Below are 17,954 nucleotides of genomic sequence, written 5' to 3' on the forward strand. Positions count from 1 at the left end.
TGTGCCCCACCATGCCCAGCTCTATTAAATTTTGAAACAGGGTTGCACTGAGTTCCTAAAGGCCTCATTAAGTTGCCGAGGCTGACCTCAAACCTGCAATCTCCTATCTTAGCCTCCCAAGGTACTAGGATCACAGGTATGCACCACCATGCCCCTGGCCTGAGCCACTTTTGCCAACTCCGATGCCCCTGAGCATGAGGTTACTCCCTACCTTTCCAGACCAAGGATTTGCTTCCCACCACTCCAGCCCGGGAGCCCTAGAATCCCAGGCTGCTGGCTGCTGGCTGCAGGGCGTGACTACTTACTTCGGGACATGTGGACCGTGGCGAGCCGGCGGTACAGGGCCTTTTGCCGGGGGTCTGGGTGGAAGCCACTCTTGGTGAAGTAGACGTGGATATAGATGGAGCCATTCTGCTGGACACTCTGCAAGAGACAGGCAGGTGGGCAGGCAGGCCATCGGGGAGAAGGGAATACTGAAGACCCATGCGTCACCTACCCCCAGCAGCTTCCTTGCCCCTAACCCTCCAGCTGAGGGCTCAGGGCGGGGAGTGTGGCTGAGCGGCTAGGAGCCAAACACTAAAGGCTAGGGGTGTCAATCACGTACATGAGTGGCAGAGCACTAGCTTAGCAGTAATGAGGCCTTGGGTTTCATCCCTAGCACCAGACACACACACACACACACACACACACACACACACACACACACACACAGAGTTGGAACTCAGATTCAATCCTGGCTCTAATCAGAGCCCTCTATGGATGCATGAGCTCAGGCTTCATCTCTGGGCCTCAGTGTCCACTGCAGGATGCAGGTCACTACAGCACCAACTTGACCAGAGGGCAGTACTGCAGAAAGGAGCATCCAGAGCAATCAGCACAGAGCCCACAGGCACAGTGAGGGCTCTGTCCCCTCCACTAACAGCCCCTGCACCCCTCTGTTCATTGGACAAGAGAAGGCCCATAAACATGACCTGAAACAGTGCCCAACACAGGCCGTCGTATAGCATCTCTAATCCAGCCAACAGTCGCACTGCGCGGGTCAGGCCTGTGTGCTGGGGGGCCATGTGCAACCCACCTTGCAGAGGAGCTCACAGCAAGGGCTACAGACTATGGGGCATCAGTGGATCCCTCGGTCCCACGCTCTGCCGGCCTCTGCTGTGTCCTACCCAACCCTTGGCAGCTCCCTCTTGCCCAGCCTTTCTCATGGGGGACTTATCTCAGTGGCACAGGTGAGGGCACTGAGGCTTTGTGGGGGAGGCAAGGTGCCACGGAGCTGGGTGGAAGGCATGGGCCAGACGTGGGCTCTGTGTCTGATTTTTGAGCAGGGCTTAGATTCGCTGGCCACAACATGTCCTGCCCTTTACGTCCATCCCTGACCCGACTCTGAAGCTTTGAAGGGGCTGAGACCCAAGTCCTCGGAGCAGCTCCACTGCTGGGCTGGCCGGCTCCCATCAGCCTACAAAAGACTAAGTCCACAGCCTTTCAGCCACAGAGAGACAGAACACAGGCAGGCCAAGGAGGCCTGCTGGGAAAAGGAATGCGGGCTCGGCCAGGAAGGCACCAAAGAGAGGTCCCTCCCACTCGCCAGCACTTATTAATTCTGTAACCAGCCCCTGTTAGGCAACGACGGGAAGAAGTCGCTGAAATGGCCCCAGGCTTCCCCTCACAGGGCTTAGTCCCATGAGGAAGAAAAGTCTGTCCCCAGTCTGTGAAGACCCAGAGCAGACAGGGCAGGGTAGAGAAGTCCAGCCAGCTGTGAAGGCCCAGGGAGGGTGCTCTCCTAAACATGGGTGCCAGGAAGGCTTCCTGAAAGAGGTGAAATCTGAATCTAGGGCCAGAGAATCGGAGCCAGAGTGCTTGAGTTTGAATTCCCCACTAGCTGTATGACCCTGGGAAAGTCACCGTGCCTCACTATACCTTGGTCTCTCTATCTGTTAAATGAAGATAATGATAGTTCCTATTTAATGGGCTGTGAGGAGATTCCCACCGACCAGCCAAGCTTGGTGATCTGCAGAGTACGTGCTCCATCAACATCAGAAAAAACTTTGTGTGTGTGTGTGTGTGTGTGTGTGTGTGTGTGTGTGTGTGTGGTACTAGGGATTGAACCCAAGGGCACTCCACTTCTGAGCTTCATCCCCTGCCATTTTAAATTTTGAAAAAGGGCTTCACTAATTCCTGAGGGTCTTGCTAAGTTGCTAAGCTGGCCTCCAACCTGCAATCATCTGTCTCAACCTCCCAAATAGTGGGAGAACAGACATGCAGCACCACACCTAGCTACATTTCTTTCTTTTTTCTTTTTTTTGGTAGTGGGGGTTGAACCCAAGGGCATTCTATCTTTAAGCCATAACCACAACCAGTTCCTTTTCCTCGGTAGTCGGGATGGAACCCCAGGGGCATTCTACCTCTGAGTTACACCCCCAGTCCTATTCTTTTATTCTTTATTTTGAAACAGGTCTCGCTGACTTGCAAAGGGCCTCACTCAGTAGCTGAGGCTGTCTGCAAACTGAGATCCTCCGGTCACAGCCTCCCGAATGCTGGGATTACAAGCGTGCGCCACCATCCCTGGCTCTCCATTTCTTTTCTTTTCTTTTGTGGTACCGGGGTTCCTGGAAGCCCTTCTAACCTCCGGAGCTACGCTCCCAGACCTATTTTTTATATTTTTATTTGAAAACAGAGTCTTTTACGCCAGCGCGGCTGGCTTCGAACCTGAGCGATCCTCCTGTCTCCGCCTCCCAAGCGGGGAGGGGGGATTACAAGCGTGCGCCAGCAGCACGCCCAGCTGGCTCTCCATTTTCTTTATCTTTTTATTCAGTACTGGAGATGGAATCCAGGGGCATTCTCCTCCGAGCTATACCCTCAGCCCTATTTTTTTTTTTTTTTTTTTGGTGGTACTGGGGTTCCTGGAAGCCCTTCTACCTCCGGGCTACACTCCCAGACCTATTTTTACATTTTTTCATTTGGAAACAGGGTCTCCTAAGCCAGTGCGCGCGGCTGGCTTCGAACCCGCGTGATCCTCCTGTCTCAGCCTCCCAAGTGCGGGGATTACAAGCGTGCGCCACCACGCCCGGCTTTCAGCCCTATTTTTTATTCTTTATTTTGAAACAGGGTCTCACTGAGTTGCAAAGGGCTTCACTAAGTAGTTGAGGCTGTCTGTGAACCCTGATCCTCCTGTTCCAGCCTCCTGCAAATATTACAAGTGTGCACCATCATGCTTGGTTTTATTTTTTTATTTTGAAACTGGGTCTCACTAGGTTGATGAGAGTCTTACTACATTACTAAGGCTGGCCTCAAACTGGCGATCCTCATATCTTAGCCCAAGCACTGGGACTATAGGTGTGCGCCACCCTACCAGGCTCATTAACATTATTTTGAAACCTGACTGCCTGAGAAATTGGTGACTTCAAACCATTAAGGAAGATTATCACTTCTATGATGGTTTAAAGCCTGGGACTACACCTCCTGGAGGAAGCTGGGAGGATCCCAAGCCAATTTCACCCCTATCTCCTTCTTCAGAAGGGAGAGAGAAAGCCCAGAGAACTCGGGGACCTGCCTGTGGTCTGGGCCATGTGAGCAGTGGACAGGGCTAAGCCTGGGTCCTGAATGTAACAGTATTGGAATGGCCTAGGAAGATTTGAGAAAGCTTATTATTAATATATTTCAAAAATTGGGTGAAGGGCAAATCTGTGCAAGGACTTGGTTTCTGCCTAAAAGCAGGCAACTATTCCAATGTAAATTAACCTAGCTAAAAGCAATTAACCAGTCAATAGGAGAGGAGAACTAGGCCTTTATCTAAAGACAGATCTACAAGATGATTTAGGGAGGATGGAGCAGGGTTTGACCTTGCCCTTCATGAAAGAAGACACCTTGCCACACCTTGCTGGGGGAGGTACCTTACAGGGACATTCACTACATCAGAATTATGTAAACAATATGGAGGTCATGGGTATAAAAAGTCCGGTCCACGTGTAATCCCTTTGGTGTATTCATTTCGAGTCACCCCCCCATGCCATTTTGGCATGGGGCTGTATTTCTATTTTCTGTGTTTCTATCTTTCTAATAAACTTCTTTGTATCTTCAACAACTGTCCAAGCTATGCATATTTATTCTTAGCTTAGGACAAGAACACGCGGTAATTTTCTGGTTTTGGTCATTTCGGGTTTTGTTATGGGTTGGGGGGAAAGTGTGTCCGGGACCCAAACAGGGGTTCCCGGGACCAGTTTCCCCAAACCATATTCTCCCAATTCGTAACACTGAACGCCACATGCCCAGGCCCAGGAGCAGCCTGAAGGAAAGGCCCACAGCGCGAGTCCAGCAGCTCTGCTACCTGCGGGATGTCAAGCTCCGCAAAGTGCTCGTAGCAGCCATCAGAGTTCTCGCCGCTGGTCCAGTCGCCGTACACGAGGTCGTGCTGCTCCCAGAAGAGTGCCGATGTGGCGTTGAAGTCCGTAAAGTGCTCGTGCTCCGAGATGTACACGTGCAGGTTCTGTAGGGAGTGAAGGGGCGTGGAGCTCAGGGCTGAAGGTTTGCACACCCAAAGCAACAATTCTTATTTGGGGAGGGAGGTGGGTGGAAGGAGGAGCAGCAGCGGAGGAAAAGCTTTCTCTTTTCTCAAACCACCTCCGAGCCAGTCCTGAGCGAGCCCTGACAGTCCATGAGCAAAGCACACCAAGAGCTGGCCAGGCCTTCGGCAGCGCAGGGCAGAAGGGAGCAGCCTCCCCGCCCGCCTCTCCTCCCGCCACTTCCCGCCACTGCTGGACCCTGGTCGGACCCTGCAGCTCGTGGGTGAAGCACAGCGGAGAGCTGGTGACCTAGGAGGGGAGGTGGTTGTGGAGAATGCCCTCCTTTCTCAGGCCCCCGTCCACTCCAGAGCCACGAGGCAAGCAAAACGGGGTGCTCTCCAGAGAGAATCCTGCGATACACCGCATCAGGGACAGTCGAGTAGACAAAGCTGGGAGAGGTGAGCCAAGGGGACTGAGTGGCTGGAGGCTCCAGAACCACGGCGCGCCCACTCACCCTTCTCCCGGCGCGCCCACTCACCCTTCTCCCCTCTCCCCCTACAAAGGCTGAATATACGTGTGTGTGTGTGTGTGTGTGTGTGTGTGTAGCATGTGATGCTAGGGCTCAAACCCAGGGGCAGTCTAACTCTGAGCTACACACCTAGCCCTATTTTAGTTTTCTTTTGATACAGGGTCCCACTGATGAGTCTCGGGCTTTGCTGAAGCTGTCCTCAAACCTGTGATTCTCCTGGCTTTGCCTCCCAAGTCCTGGGATTTCAGGCGTGCACCACCACACCACCACGCCTGGCTCCAGGGCATTCTACTGCTGAGGCACACGCTCAGCCCGGTTTCATTCTTTGCTTTTAAAACAGGGTCTCACTAAGTTGCAGATGCTAAGTTGCTGAGGCTGGCTGTACGATCCTCCCGTCTCGTCTCCCAAGTACTGGGATTACAAGCCTGCACCACCACGCCGGCTCTTAGGATAGTTTTTAATTAACCACAGGAAGCCTTTGCTGTCCCTCTTCGCCAAAGAGGCCAGCTCCAAAAACTCAAGGAGGTCACTGTTTCCTCAAGGGGTGATTCAGGCAGCTTGGATTTCACCAGGGTTCCTCAGCTCACACCTGTGTGCAGAGTGGCCAGTGGCCAGAGGCCCGCTCTGTCCCAACTGTCTTTAACACCCATCCCTCCTCGCACCCCCCAAGTCGCCCTTCCACACGGTGGTTACCATTAAAGTGTCTTTGGGGAACAGGTTGCGGCTGGCGACACGTGGGGCTCCCCCGGGGCCCGTGTGGTCCTGAGGGGCCGGCCCTCGGCGGAACCAGCTGCTGATGGCCCAGATGATGAAGATCCTGAGGGGGGAAGCGGCACAGGAGTGAAGCTCGGCCTTTCCTTTCCTCTGCTCAGCTGCCCGACCTCCTCTCACTTGTACCCCCACCCAGGGCCTGACCTGAGCAGGCAGTCACAGGGCCACTGAGATGATGAGGGCCCCAATGACTTGGGAGAGAGACCCAAGTCACCAGTGTAGGCCTGGCACTGTACTGGTCCCACAAGGGCTTAAACACCCAGAAGCTCAGATTTGGGAAACCTAACAGCTAAACCCTGGGGACGACAAGTGAGAGGATCCTAAGAACGTGGAGGCCCAGCATTTCAGAGGTGCAAAACCTTAGGAAGAGCAACAATTTCAAACTTGAAATCAACTAGAGAAGCCAGTAATGAGGGATGGGTTAGTCCTTTCTTAGATTTATTTTTAATTTTTTAATTTTTATATTTTGGGGAGTCTGGGGATGGAACCTAGGGACATTCGACCTCTGAGCTACACCCCCTGCCCATTTTTTTATTCTTTATTTTGAAACAGGGTCTCACCAAGTTGCAGAGGGCCTCACTAAGTGGCTGAGGCTGTCCATGAACCAGGATCAGCATCCAGAATGCTGGGATTACAAACGTGCACCACCACGCCTGGCTTATTTTTTTTATTTCAGTTGTGATACTAGGGGTTGAATCTGAAGCCTTCTTCCTCCAAGCTTCACACCTAGCCCTAGATTTTAATAATTTTGAAACAGGGCTTGATAAATTGCTGTGGCTGGCTTTGAACCTGAGATCTTCCTATCGCAACCTCTCAAGTACTGGGACTACAGATATGTGCCGTCTTGCCCAGCTGGGTTAGTTCTACTTTTAAAGACAGTGAGCTAGGTTATTCAGACCCATTCTAATAAAAGATAACTGAAGCTGGGCGTGGTGGCGCACGCTTGTAATCCCAGTGCTTGGGAGGTTGAGACAGGAGGATCGCACGGGTTTAAAGCCAGCCTCAGCTACTTAAATGAGGCTCTCAGCAACTTAGTGAGACCCTGTTTCCAAATAAAATATAAAATAGGTCTGGGAGTATAGCCCGGAGGTAGAAAAAAGCCCCTGGGTTCCACCCCCAGTACCACCAAAAAAATAAAAATAAAAATAAAAAAAGATAACTGAAAAAGAGCTAGGCATTGTGGTGCACTCCTGTAATCCTAGTATTGGGAGGTTGAGACAGGAAGATCACAAGTTCAAGGCCAGCTATAGCAACTTAGTGAGGCCATCTGCAGCTAAGCAAGGCTCTCTTTCTTTCTTTATTTTTTGTGGTACTGGGGATTGAACCTAGGGGTGTTCTACCTCCGAGTTACAGCCCGACCATATTATTTATTCTTTATTTTGAGACAGGGTCTAAGTTGTGCAGGGACTCAACAAGTAGGTGAGGCTGGCCATGAACCTGAGCGCCTCCTGTCTCAGCCTCCCAAATACTAGTATTACAAGTGTGCGCCACCACACCCAGCAAGAGCCAGGCATAGTGGCACAGACCTGTAATCCCAGTACTTGGGAGGCTGAGAAAGGAGGATCTCAGGTTCAAGGACAGCCTCAGCAAGTAGTGAGACTCTCATCAACCTAGTCAGACCCTATTTCAAAATATAAATAGCTGGGTCGGGCATAGTGGCGCACACTTGTAATCTCCGCACTTGGGAGGTGGAGACAGGAGGATTGCGCAGGTTCGAAGTCAGCCGCGCTGGCTTAAGAGACCCTGTTTCCAAAATTAAAAAATAGGTCTAGGAGTGTAGCCTGGAGGTAGACGGGTTTCCAGGAACCCAAGTATCACCAAAAAAAAAAAAAAAAAAAAATATATATATATATATATATATCTGGGACGCCAGGCGAGGTGGCGCACACTTGTAGTCCCAGCATTTGGGAGGCTGAGACAGAAGAATCACAGGTTTGTGGCTAGCCTCAGCTACTTAGTGAGGCCCTCCGCAACTTAGTGAGACCCTGTTTCAAAATAAAGAATAAGCTGGGTGTGGTGGTGCACGCTTGGGAGGCTGAGACAGGATCACATAGGTCGAAGCCAGCCTCAGCTACTTAGTGAGGCTCTCAGCAACTTAGTGAGACCCTGTTTCCAAATAAAATATAAAAAAGGTCTGGGAGTATAGCCCGGAGGTAGAAAGCCTCTGGGTTCCACCCCCAGTACCACCAAAAAATAAAATAAAAATAAAAAAGAGAGCACGCTTGAAATCCTGGTATATGGGAAGCTGAGACAGGAGGATCATGAGTTTGTGGCCAGCCTCAGTTGCTTAGTGAGGCTCTCTGACACTTAGTGAATCTCTGTTTCAAAATAATTAAGCCGGCGTGGTGACACATACTTGTAATCCCAGCATTTGGGAGGTTAAGACAGGAGGATTGCTATACGGACAGCCTCAGCTACCCCCTGTAACTTAGTGAGACCCTGTTTCAAAATAAAGATAAAAAATAGGGCAGGGGGTGTAGCTCGGAGGTCAAATGCCCCTGGGTTCCATTCCCAGTGCCACACACAAAAAAAAAAAAAAAAAGAAGCAGGCATGGTGGTATCTGCTTGTAATCTCAGTATGTGGGAGGCTGGGACAGGAGGATAGCAGGTTCAAGGACAGCCTCAGGAAGTAATGAGACTTTTAGCAACCTAGCAAGACCTAGTTTCAAAATAAAATAGGGCTAGGGACATAGCTTGGAGGCAGAATGCCCTTGGATTCAATCCCCAGTACTACAATAAAATAAAGGCTGGGGATGTTGAATGCCCCCTCTGGGCTCAATCCCTAGCACGCATGCTATGAGAGAGGCGGGGAGGGGAAGAAAGAGAGAGAGAGAGATTGAGAAAACTTTGGAATGGAAAAGTACTACAAGTGAATGCTAGCATAGGTAGGTGCCTCCTGGCGAGCCTCATTGGGGCAGGATGAGGCACAGGGACAGGCCTCTGCCTGCAGAAGCCTCCTACCCTGGGGTCCCGGGTCTCAGGGGCTGCAACCCAGCTGAGCCACCTGCTGCCTAAGAAGTCCCTGATGCGGCGGCTGTCAAAGGTCTGGAACCCCTACTCTCTGGGGACCCTGCCACCTTCCTTCACGAGAGGCTCCCATTTTAGTAAATACTCCAAGGGACACCCACACCACTCTGCTCTGCTTAGTGAGTGGGCTGCGGGTCCTCGCCCCTCTGGGCTTGCAGGTCCCAGCATGTGAAACAAGGGCAACTAGACCAGCCCTTTTCAGGGTTCCAGATCCTCTGTCCTCTGGGGCACATGTGGGAACTTTCTGGAGGCTCAAGGACACTGCCCTTCATCCTTGCAAGGGCGCTCACAGGGGATGTACCCTCCCTAGAGCTTTTCAATTTACTTGAGTAAGCAAATGAAACAGATAATAAATCCTCCTTCCCCCCAAAATAAGTCCTTTTATTTACCGTATCAGAATCAATTGAAAATATTTAATCTTTTTTTTTGTGTATGGTACTGAAGATTAAGCCCAGTGGCATTCTACCTTTGAGCTACACTCCCAGCCCTATTTTTTTATGGTACTAGGGATTGAAACCAGAGGCATTCAACCTCTGAGCTACACCCCCAGACCTGCTTTATTTTATTTTATTTTTTGTGGTACTGGGGATTGAAACCAGGAGCATTCTATCTCTGAGCTACACCTCCAGACTTCTTTTATTTTTATCTTGAAGCTACTTAAACCTGTGGATTCTCCTGTCTCAGCCTCCCAAGTACTCAGATTATAAATGTGAGCCAATAAGCCCGGTTCTTATTTTTAATTTTAATTTTTTTTTTTTTTTTTTTTTTTTTTTTTGGTGGTACTGGGGTTCCTGGAAACCCTTCTACCTCTGGGTTATACTCCCAGACCTATTTTATATATTTTTTTAAATTTGGAAACAGGGTCTCTTAAGCCAGCAAGGCTGACTTTGAACCTGCGTGATCCTCCTGTCTCCGCCTCCCAAGCGCGAGGATTACAAACATGCCCAGCTTATTTAAAACTTTGAAACAGGTCTCACTAAATTGCAAAGGGCCAGCTGGGCATGGTGGTGCAGGCTTGTAATCCTAGTAATCCCAGCATTCGGGAGGTTGAGACCAGAGCATTGCGGTTTGCGGACAGCCTCAGCTACTCAGTGAGGCCTTCTGCAACTTAGTGAGACCCTGTTTCAAAATAAAAAATAGAGCAGGGGGTGTAGCTTGGAGGTCGAATGCCCCTGGGTTCCACCCCCAGACTCGCAAATAAATAAATAAACAAATAAAACACAATAAATAAATAAATGCAAAAGACCTCATGAAGTTGCCGAGAGTGGCCGCAAAGCTGCGACCCTCCTGTCTCAGCCTCCCAAGAACTGGGATAGTAAAGGCTGCACCACCCCACTTGGCTGCATGTCTTTGTTTTTTGTGTGTGTGGTGCTAAGGAGAGAACTCAGGGCCTAGAACATGTGAGCCACATGCTCTACCACTGACCTCCAGTTTCCTCTCTTAAAAAAAATTTCATTTTGAGGTAGGGTCTCGCTAGGTTGCCCAAGCTGGCCTCAACTTTCAATCCTCCTGCTTCGGCCCCCTCAATATTTGGAAATTATAGGTATGCACCACCATACCCAGCAAAGAGAAAAATTTTAATTCATTATTACTGGTAGACTAAATAAAGTCCCTTCAAAATATCTACATGCACCTGGCATTGAGGCATAGACCTATAATCCCAGCTACTGGGGAGGCTGAGGCAGGAGGACTGATTACGAGTTTGAAGCCAGCCAGGCAACTGAGAACCTGGCTCAAAATAAAGGGCTGTTGGTGTAGCTCAGTGGCGGAAAGCTTGCCTAGCATGTGTGAGGCCTGGGCTTCAATCCCCGACATCATCAAACAAAGACAGGACGACTGCAGACGAGAAGGTCTGTGAGCACCCGCCTCAACTGATATTTGGTGCCAGCTCGTTCTAAAGGAGGAAATGAATCCACACTGAGGCTTTATTAACTCTCTCTGAAGGAAGCTCCCTTATGTACTGATGCAGAAAGATTTTTCAGATATATTGTTAATGAAAAAAAAAAGAGAACAGTGTGTAAAATAGAAAATTTCTTATGTAAACATGAAGGGAAAGACAAAAATAATCTGTATGCAGAGCTGCTTGGAGCATGAAAAGCAAAAATAAGTAGCTGGGCAAGGTAGCACAGGCTTGTAATCCCAGTACTTGGGAGGCCAAGACAGGAGGACGGCAGGTTCGCAGCCAGCCTCAGCCACTTAGTGAGGTCCTCCACAACTTAATGAGACCTTGTTTCAAAATAAATTAAAAAATAGGGCTGAGGGTGTGGCTCAGAGTTAGAATGCTGATTCCCTCCCCAGTACCACACAAAAAAAGTAACATACAAGAAAATTCTAACTTGGGAGGGCTGAGACAGGAGGATCATAGGTTCGAGGCTAGCCTCAGCTACTCAGGAAGACCTTTAGCAACTTAGTGAGACTGTTTCAAAATAAAAAATAGAAAATAGGCCAGGCGTGGTGGCGCGCACTTGTCATCCCCGCACTTGGGAGGAGGAGACGGGAGGATCGCGCAGGTTCGAAGCCAGCCATGCTGGCTTAAGAGACCCTGTTTAAAAAAAAAAAAAAAAAAAGTATATATATATATATATATATATATATATATATATATATATATATATATATATATAAAATAAGTCTGGGAGTATAACCCAGAGGTAGAAGGATTTCCAGGAACCCCAGTACCACCAAAAAAAAAAAAAAAAAAAAAAGATAAAAGAAAAGAAAAGAAAATAGGGCTGGGGTACTGTAGCTTGGAGGTAGAATGGCTCTGGTTCCATCTCCAGTACCACAAAATTAATAATAATAATAATAGTAGTAGTAGTAGTAGTAGTAGTAGTAGTAGCAGTCGTGGTAATAAAAAGGGCTGGAGATGTAGCTCAGAGGTTTAATGCCCCTGGGCTCATTCCCCAGTACCACCCCCCAAAAAAGAAAAAAAAAATACTACATCATTATGAGACCTTTGGGAGACGGAGACAGGGGCTCCATAGCTAAGATGGTTGGGGCACACATAACTGAAATGTTGCCCAGGTTTGGGGACTTCTTTCCTGTGTGGCTTCTCAATGTCCTGTATGATACCTAGCAGGAAGGTTTGTTTGTTTGTTTGTTTTTTGGTGGTACTGGGGTTCCTGGAAGCCCTTCTACCTTCGGGCTACACTCCCAGACCTATTTTATATCTTTTATTTGGAAACAGGGTCTCTTAAGCCAGCGCGGCTGGCTTCGAACCTGCGCGATCCTCCTGTCTCCGCCTCCCAAGCGCGGGGATACAAGGGTACGCCACCACGCCCAGTGGAAGGTTTTTTTTTTTAACCACACGCTCCCTCTCCCCTTCACTCTGTGTGTGTGTGTGTGTGTGTGTACACTGGAGACTGAATCTTAGAAAAAAAATTTTTTTTTTTGGCGGTATTGGGGTTGGAGGCATTCTACCTCCAAACTACATGTCAGCCCTATTTTTATTCTTTATTTTGAAATAGGGTCTCACTAAGTTGCAAAGGGCCTCACTAAGTAACTGAGGCTGTCTGCAAACCGTGATCCTTCAGTCTCAGCCTCCCAAATGCTAGGATTACAAGTGTGCGCCATCACCCACAGTTTATTCTTTATTTTATTTTATTTATTTAGTGGTACTGGGGATGGAACCCAGGGGCTTTCTACCTCCAGGCTATCCACCCAGACCTATTTTTTTTTTTTTTTTGAAACAGGGTCTCACTAAGTTGCTGAGAGCCTCAGTAAGTAGCTGAGGCTGGCTTCAAACCTATGTGATTCTCCTGTCTCATCCTCCCAAGTGCAGGGATTACAAGTGTGCCACCACACCGGCTTTATTCTTTATTTTTGAAACAAGGTCTCACTAAGTTATAGAATGCCTTACTAAGCAGCTGAGGCTGGCCACAAACCTGGATCCTCTAGTCCCAGCCTCCCAAGTACTGGGATTATAAACATGTGCCACCACACCTGGCTTTGCACATTCTGCTTCTGTGAAGTAAACCAAACACACATTGAAAAAAAAAATTTTTTTTTTTTGGATGGTACTGGGGTTCCTGGAAACCCTTCTACCTCCGAGCACGGGGATTACAAGCATGCACCACCACGCCTGGCTGAAAAATTTTGAAATAAAAAATATAAAATAAAAACTACAAGCCAGGCAAGTGGCTTGTACTTGTAATCCCAGTGCTTGGGAGGCTGAGACAGGAGGATCGCAAAGGTTTGAAGCCAGCCTCAGCCACTCAATGAGGCTCTCAGCAACTTAGTGAGACCCTGTTTCTAAATAAAGTATAAAGCCGGGCGAGGTGGTATAAAGCCGGGCGAGGTGGCGCACGCTTGTAATCCCTGTGCTTGGGAGGCTGAGACAGAAGAATCACATAGGTTCGAAGATAGCCTCAGCTGGCTTAAGGGACCCTGTTTCCAAATAAAATATAAAATAGGTCTGGGAGTATAGTCTGGAGGTAGAAAAGCCCCTGGGTTCCACCCTCAGTACCACCCACATATATACACAAAAACTACATCTGTACTGAACATGCACAAATTGTGTGTAACTGGGGATTAAACCCAGAGATATTCTACCTCCAAGCTATACCTATAGTCCTTTTTCTATTTCTTTTTTTGTCTTGTTTTGCTGTTTTGAAACATGGTCTTGCTAGGTTTCTAAGAGTCTTGCTATGTTGCTGAGGCTGGTCCTGAATGTCGATCCTTCTGTTGCGGCCTCCCCAGTACTAGGATGACAGACCTGTACCACCATGCCTGGCTGGACAAACTATACTGGGGATGGAACCCAGGGACACTCTACCTCTGAGCTATACCCCCAACCCTACTTTTTATTCTTTATTTTGAAACAGGCTTTCACCGAGTTGCAAAGCACCTCACTAAGTAGCTGAGGCTGGCTGCAAACCGGGATCCTCTAGTCTCAGCCTCCCAAATGCTGGGATTGCAAGAGTGCGCCACCACGCCCAGCTGTCCAAACTTTTTTGACATTATTCCCTATACAATACAGTGCAACACCTACTTACATAGCACTTGCATCATATTAAGTAACTAATCTACACGTAATAATTTAAAATAAACAGGCAGATCTGAGTAAGCTATATACAAACACTCTGTCGTTTTATTTTTGTGGTACTGGGAAAACAACCTAACAGCCCTCTACCACTGGGATATACCCCTAGCCATATATATATTTATTGTGTGTGTGTGTGGGGGGGTACTGGGAATGAAACTCAGGGACATTCTACTTCCAAGCCACACTCCCAGCCCTATTTTTTATTCTTGTTTTTTGAAACAGGGTCACACTGAGTTGCAGAGGGCCTCGCTAAGCAGCTGAGGCTATCCATGAACCACAATCCTCCTGTCTCAGCCTCCCAAATGCTGGGATTACAAATGTGTGCCACCACACCAATATATTTATTTTTGATACTAGGGATTGAACCTAGGCATATTCTACCTCTGAACTACACCATCAGCCCCCAGTTTTTTTTGTTTGTTTTATTGTTTTTGTACTGGGGACTAAACCTAGGGGCGTTCTTTACCTAAGCTATAGCCCCTTTTTATTTTGAAACAGGGTCTCACTAAGTTGCTGAGGATAGCCTCAAACTATGATTCTCCAGACTCAGGCTCCCAAGTATGTGGATTACAGGCACGTACATCATGGCCAGCCCCCCAGCACTTTTTTATTATTATTATTATTTTTTTTTTTGGTAGTACTAAGGGTGGAATCCAAGGGTTTTCCACCTCCAGGCTATATCCCAGCCCTATTTTAGGCTGACTTCCAAGTTGTGATCCTCTCACCTCACCTCCCAAATGCTAGGATTACAGGGGTGCATCACCACGCCCTACTTTTTTCTTTCTTTTGGTACTGGTAATAGAACCCAGAGACATTCTACCTCCAAGCTACAGCCCCAGCTCTATTTTTTTATTCTCTTTATTTTGAAACAAAGTCTTGATAAGATGCAAAGGGCCTCACTAAGTAGCTGAGGCTGTCCAGGAACCATGATCCTCCTGTCTTAGCCTTCCAAGTACTGGGATTACAAATGTGCACCACACCTGGCTGGCGTTCTCTGACTCCCCCCGCCCCTCCCCCAGTACTGGGGATGGAATTCAGGGGCATTCTACCTCCAAGCTACAACCCCAGCCCTATTTTTTCTTTATTTTGAAATAGGGAGGGTCTCACTGAGTTGCAGAGGGCCTCACTAAGCAGCTGACTGTCCATGAACCCGGATCCTCCTGTCTCAGCCTCCCAAATGATGGGATTACAAACATGCGCCACCACGTCCAGCTCATTCTCAGATTTTAATAAGTGTTCTACCTCTGAGCTACACTTCCAGCCCAATACTGGTTTTTTTGTTATCTTTGGTACTGGAAATTGAATCCAGAGACAGTCTAACCTCCGAGCTACACTCCCCAGACCGATTTTATCGGTACTGGGGATTGAATTTGGAGCATTCTATCTTTGTGCTATATCCCTGGCCCTATTTTTTAAGTTTCTTTTGAGACAGGGTATTGATGAGTCTCACTACTTGCTGAGGATGTCTTTGAACCTGAGATCCACCTGTCTCAATGCCCCAAGTACTGGAATTATGAATGTGCACCACCACGCCCACTTTCTTCCTGTACTGTTTTCTTTATATTCTTCCCATTGTTTAAATTGCTTTATTTTGTACAGTAAGCAGGCATGATTTACAAGCTTAGAGGAAAATCAAATAAAGCAAATTATCAGATTTATCTAATGACCTAGATAGGTTATTGCACCCACAAAACCACCCTTGTTTTCTCTTCAGTAACAGATGCCCCGTTTTTCTGCAGGAGTTGTGTTTTTGCAGAATAAAGAGTACGTTTCCAGCCTAGCATGGTGGGGCATGCCTGTAATCCCAGTCCTTTGAGACGGAGACAGAAGGACGGAAGATTCTAGACAGCTTCAGCAATTTAGTGAGGCCATCCACAGCTTAATGAAGCCCTGTTTTAAAATGAAAAATAAAAAGGGATGCCAGGCATGGTGGTGCATACCTGTAATCCCAGTACTTGAGACAAAAAGATTGCAGGTTCGAGGACAGCCTCAGCATGTGGTAAGATTCTCATCAACCTAGCAAGACCCTGTTTCCAAATAACAAAAATAAGCCAGGCGTGGTGGTGCATGCTTGTAATTCCAGCACTGGGGGGTGGGAGTTGAGACCAGAGGATCATGGTTCACAGACAGCCTCAGCTACTTAGTGAGGCCCTCTGCAAATCAGTGAGACCAGTTTCAAAATAAAGAATTAAAAATAGGGCAGGGGGTATAGCTCAGAGGTTGAATACCTCTGGGTTCCATCCACAGACCTGTTTAAAAAAAAAAAAAAGTAGCCGGGCATGGTGGTGCACGCTTGTAATCCCCGCGCTTGGGAGGCTGAGACAGGAGGATCGCACAGGTTCGAAGCCAGCCTCAGCTACTTAGTGAGGCTCTCAGCAACTTAGTGAGACCCTGTTTCCAAATAAAATATAAAATAGGTCTGGGAGTATAGCCCGGAGGTAGAAAAAAGCCCCTGGGTTCCACCCCCAGTACCACACACACACAAATATAGATAGATAGATAGATAGATAGATAGATGGATGGATGGATGGATGGATGGATAGATAGATAGATAGATAGATAGATAGATAGATGGATGGATGGATGCAATTGAGTGATTCCCTGTTTCAAAATAAAAAGTGAAATAGGGCTGACAGGTAGTTCAGAGGCTGGAAGCCTCTGGGTTCAATCTCTAGTACCATAAAGAAAGAAAGAAAGAAAGAAAGAAAGAAAGAAAGAAAGAAAGAAAGAAAGAAAGAAAGAAAGAGGATCCTGAAAACTTACTAAGTGTCTTGATAAACTGCTGAGCCTGGCCTCAAACCTGCTATCGTCCTGTCTCAGCTTCCCAAGTAGTGGGATTATAGGCATGTACCACCATGTCCACCCCGCCCCACCCTCAATCTTTAACATTTTTTTTGTGGTACTGATCATTGAACCCAAGGGCATTCTACACCCCTAGCCCATTTTATTTTTATTTTGAAACAGGGTCCCATTGGATTCACGACTATCTCCGTACTTGCTGAAGCTGTCCTTGAATTTGCCATCTGTCACTCTCCCAAGCACTGAGATCACAGGTGCCACCATGCTTGAACGCCCTACCCTTCTTTTTGCAGTATCGGAGATTGAACCCAGGGGCATTCGACCTCCAAGCTACACACCTAACCCTATTTTTTATTCTCTATTTTGAAACAAAATCTCACTAAATTGCAGAGGGTCCCCACCCATTTATAACTTCTACTTTTTATATATACTTACTTCGTTTTTGTACTAGGATTACAAACATGTGCCACCGTGTGTGGCTTAAACTTTATTATTTTTGTGGTACTGACGATTGAACCCAGGGGCATTCGACCTCCAAGCTACACACCCAGCCCTATTTTTTATTCTTTATTTTGAGACAGAGTCTCACCAAGTTGAGGAGGGCCTCACTAAGTAGCTGAGGCTGGCCGTGAACCTACAATTCTCCTGTCTCAGCCTCCAAGTACTGGGATTTCAAATGTGTACCACCATGCCAGGCTAAAATTTTATTTGGGACAGGGCCTTCCTAAATTGCCTAGGCTGGCTTTGAATCTGCAATCCTCCTGTCTCGGCCTCCCGAGTCACTGAGATTACAAGTGTCTGTCACAGTGCCTGACGCTTATGCTGTTTTTATTTAAAAATTTTCAGTGAACAAAACAGCCCATCTACTCACCTGAACAGCACGCCTTTGATGACCTGCCAGCCATTAGGTGCTGGTTGGGGTGGTGGGTTCTGGGGCTGGGTCTCCGCCGGTGGGTCCCTCCCAATGCTGCCATTGCTGGTCACCTATGGGCATAAAGACCAGGATGAGGAGGGAGAATGGGACCCGAGATTTTGGAGCTATTCTTAGCACCACCACACACCACAATCCAAACAGGCTGAGCACACAGGGGCCTCCACCCACAGCTGGAGAGTAAAGGAACAAAAGCACCTAGGAAGGCTGGTGGGTTTGTTTTTTTCAAGAGGAAAGCACTTGGCGAGGGCATCCTCTGTGCTGGGGACACAGTGGTGACTCAGACAGTCCTGCGCTGTCCTCAGGAGGCCCTATAATCCAGGGGAAGGCAGATCCGTTTCTGAACAGAGTGGG

At 48.0% G+C, this 17,954-nt stretch overlaps 1 protein-coding gene across 1 annotated transcript in view; it reads right to left on the reverse strand.

The window, feature by feature from the left end:
* Positions 1 to 17,954, reverse strand: part of CLPTM1 (CLPTM1 regulator of GABA type A receptor forward trafficking) — a gene marked incomplete at its 3' end in the record, with an annotated part of 48,179 nt that overhangs the window by 16,180 nt on the left and 14,045 nt on the right. Inside the window, exons 2-5 of the mRNA XM_080703394.1 lie at positions 17,541 to 17,653; positions 5,722 to 5,845; positions 4,325 to 4,483; positions 306 to 423 (exon numbers count right to left, since the gene is read on the reverse strand). Of these exons, the coding sequence (XP_080559520.1) occupies positions 306 to 423; positions 4,325 to 4,483; positions 5,722 to 5,845; positions 17,541 to 17,653 (514 nt within the window). The remainder of the gene's footprint in view (positions 1 to 305; positions 424 to 4,324; positions 4,484 to 5,721; positions 5,846 to 17,540; positions 17,654 to 17,954) is intronic.

Source organism: Muscardinus avellanarius (assembly GCF_963383645.1).
Source record: "Muscardinus avellanarius genome assembly, chromosome: 10".
Classification (NCBI taxonomy): domain Eukaryota; kingdom Metazoa; phylum Chordata; class Mammalia; order Rodentia; family Gliridae; genus Muscardinus; species Muscardinus avellanarius.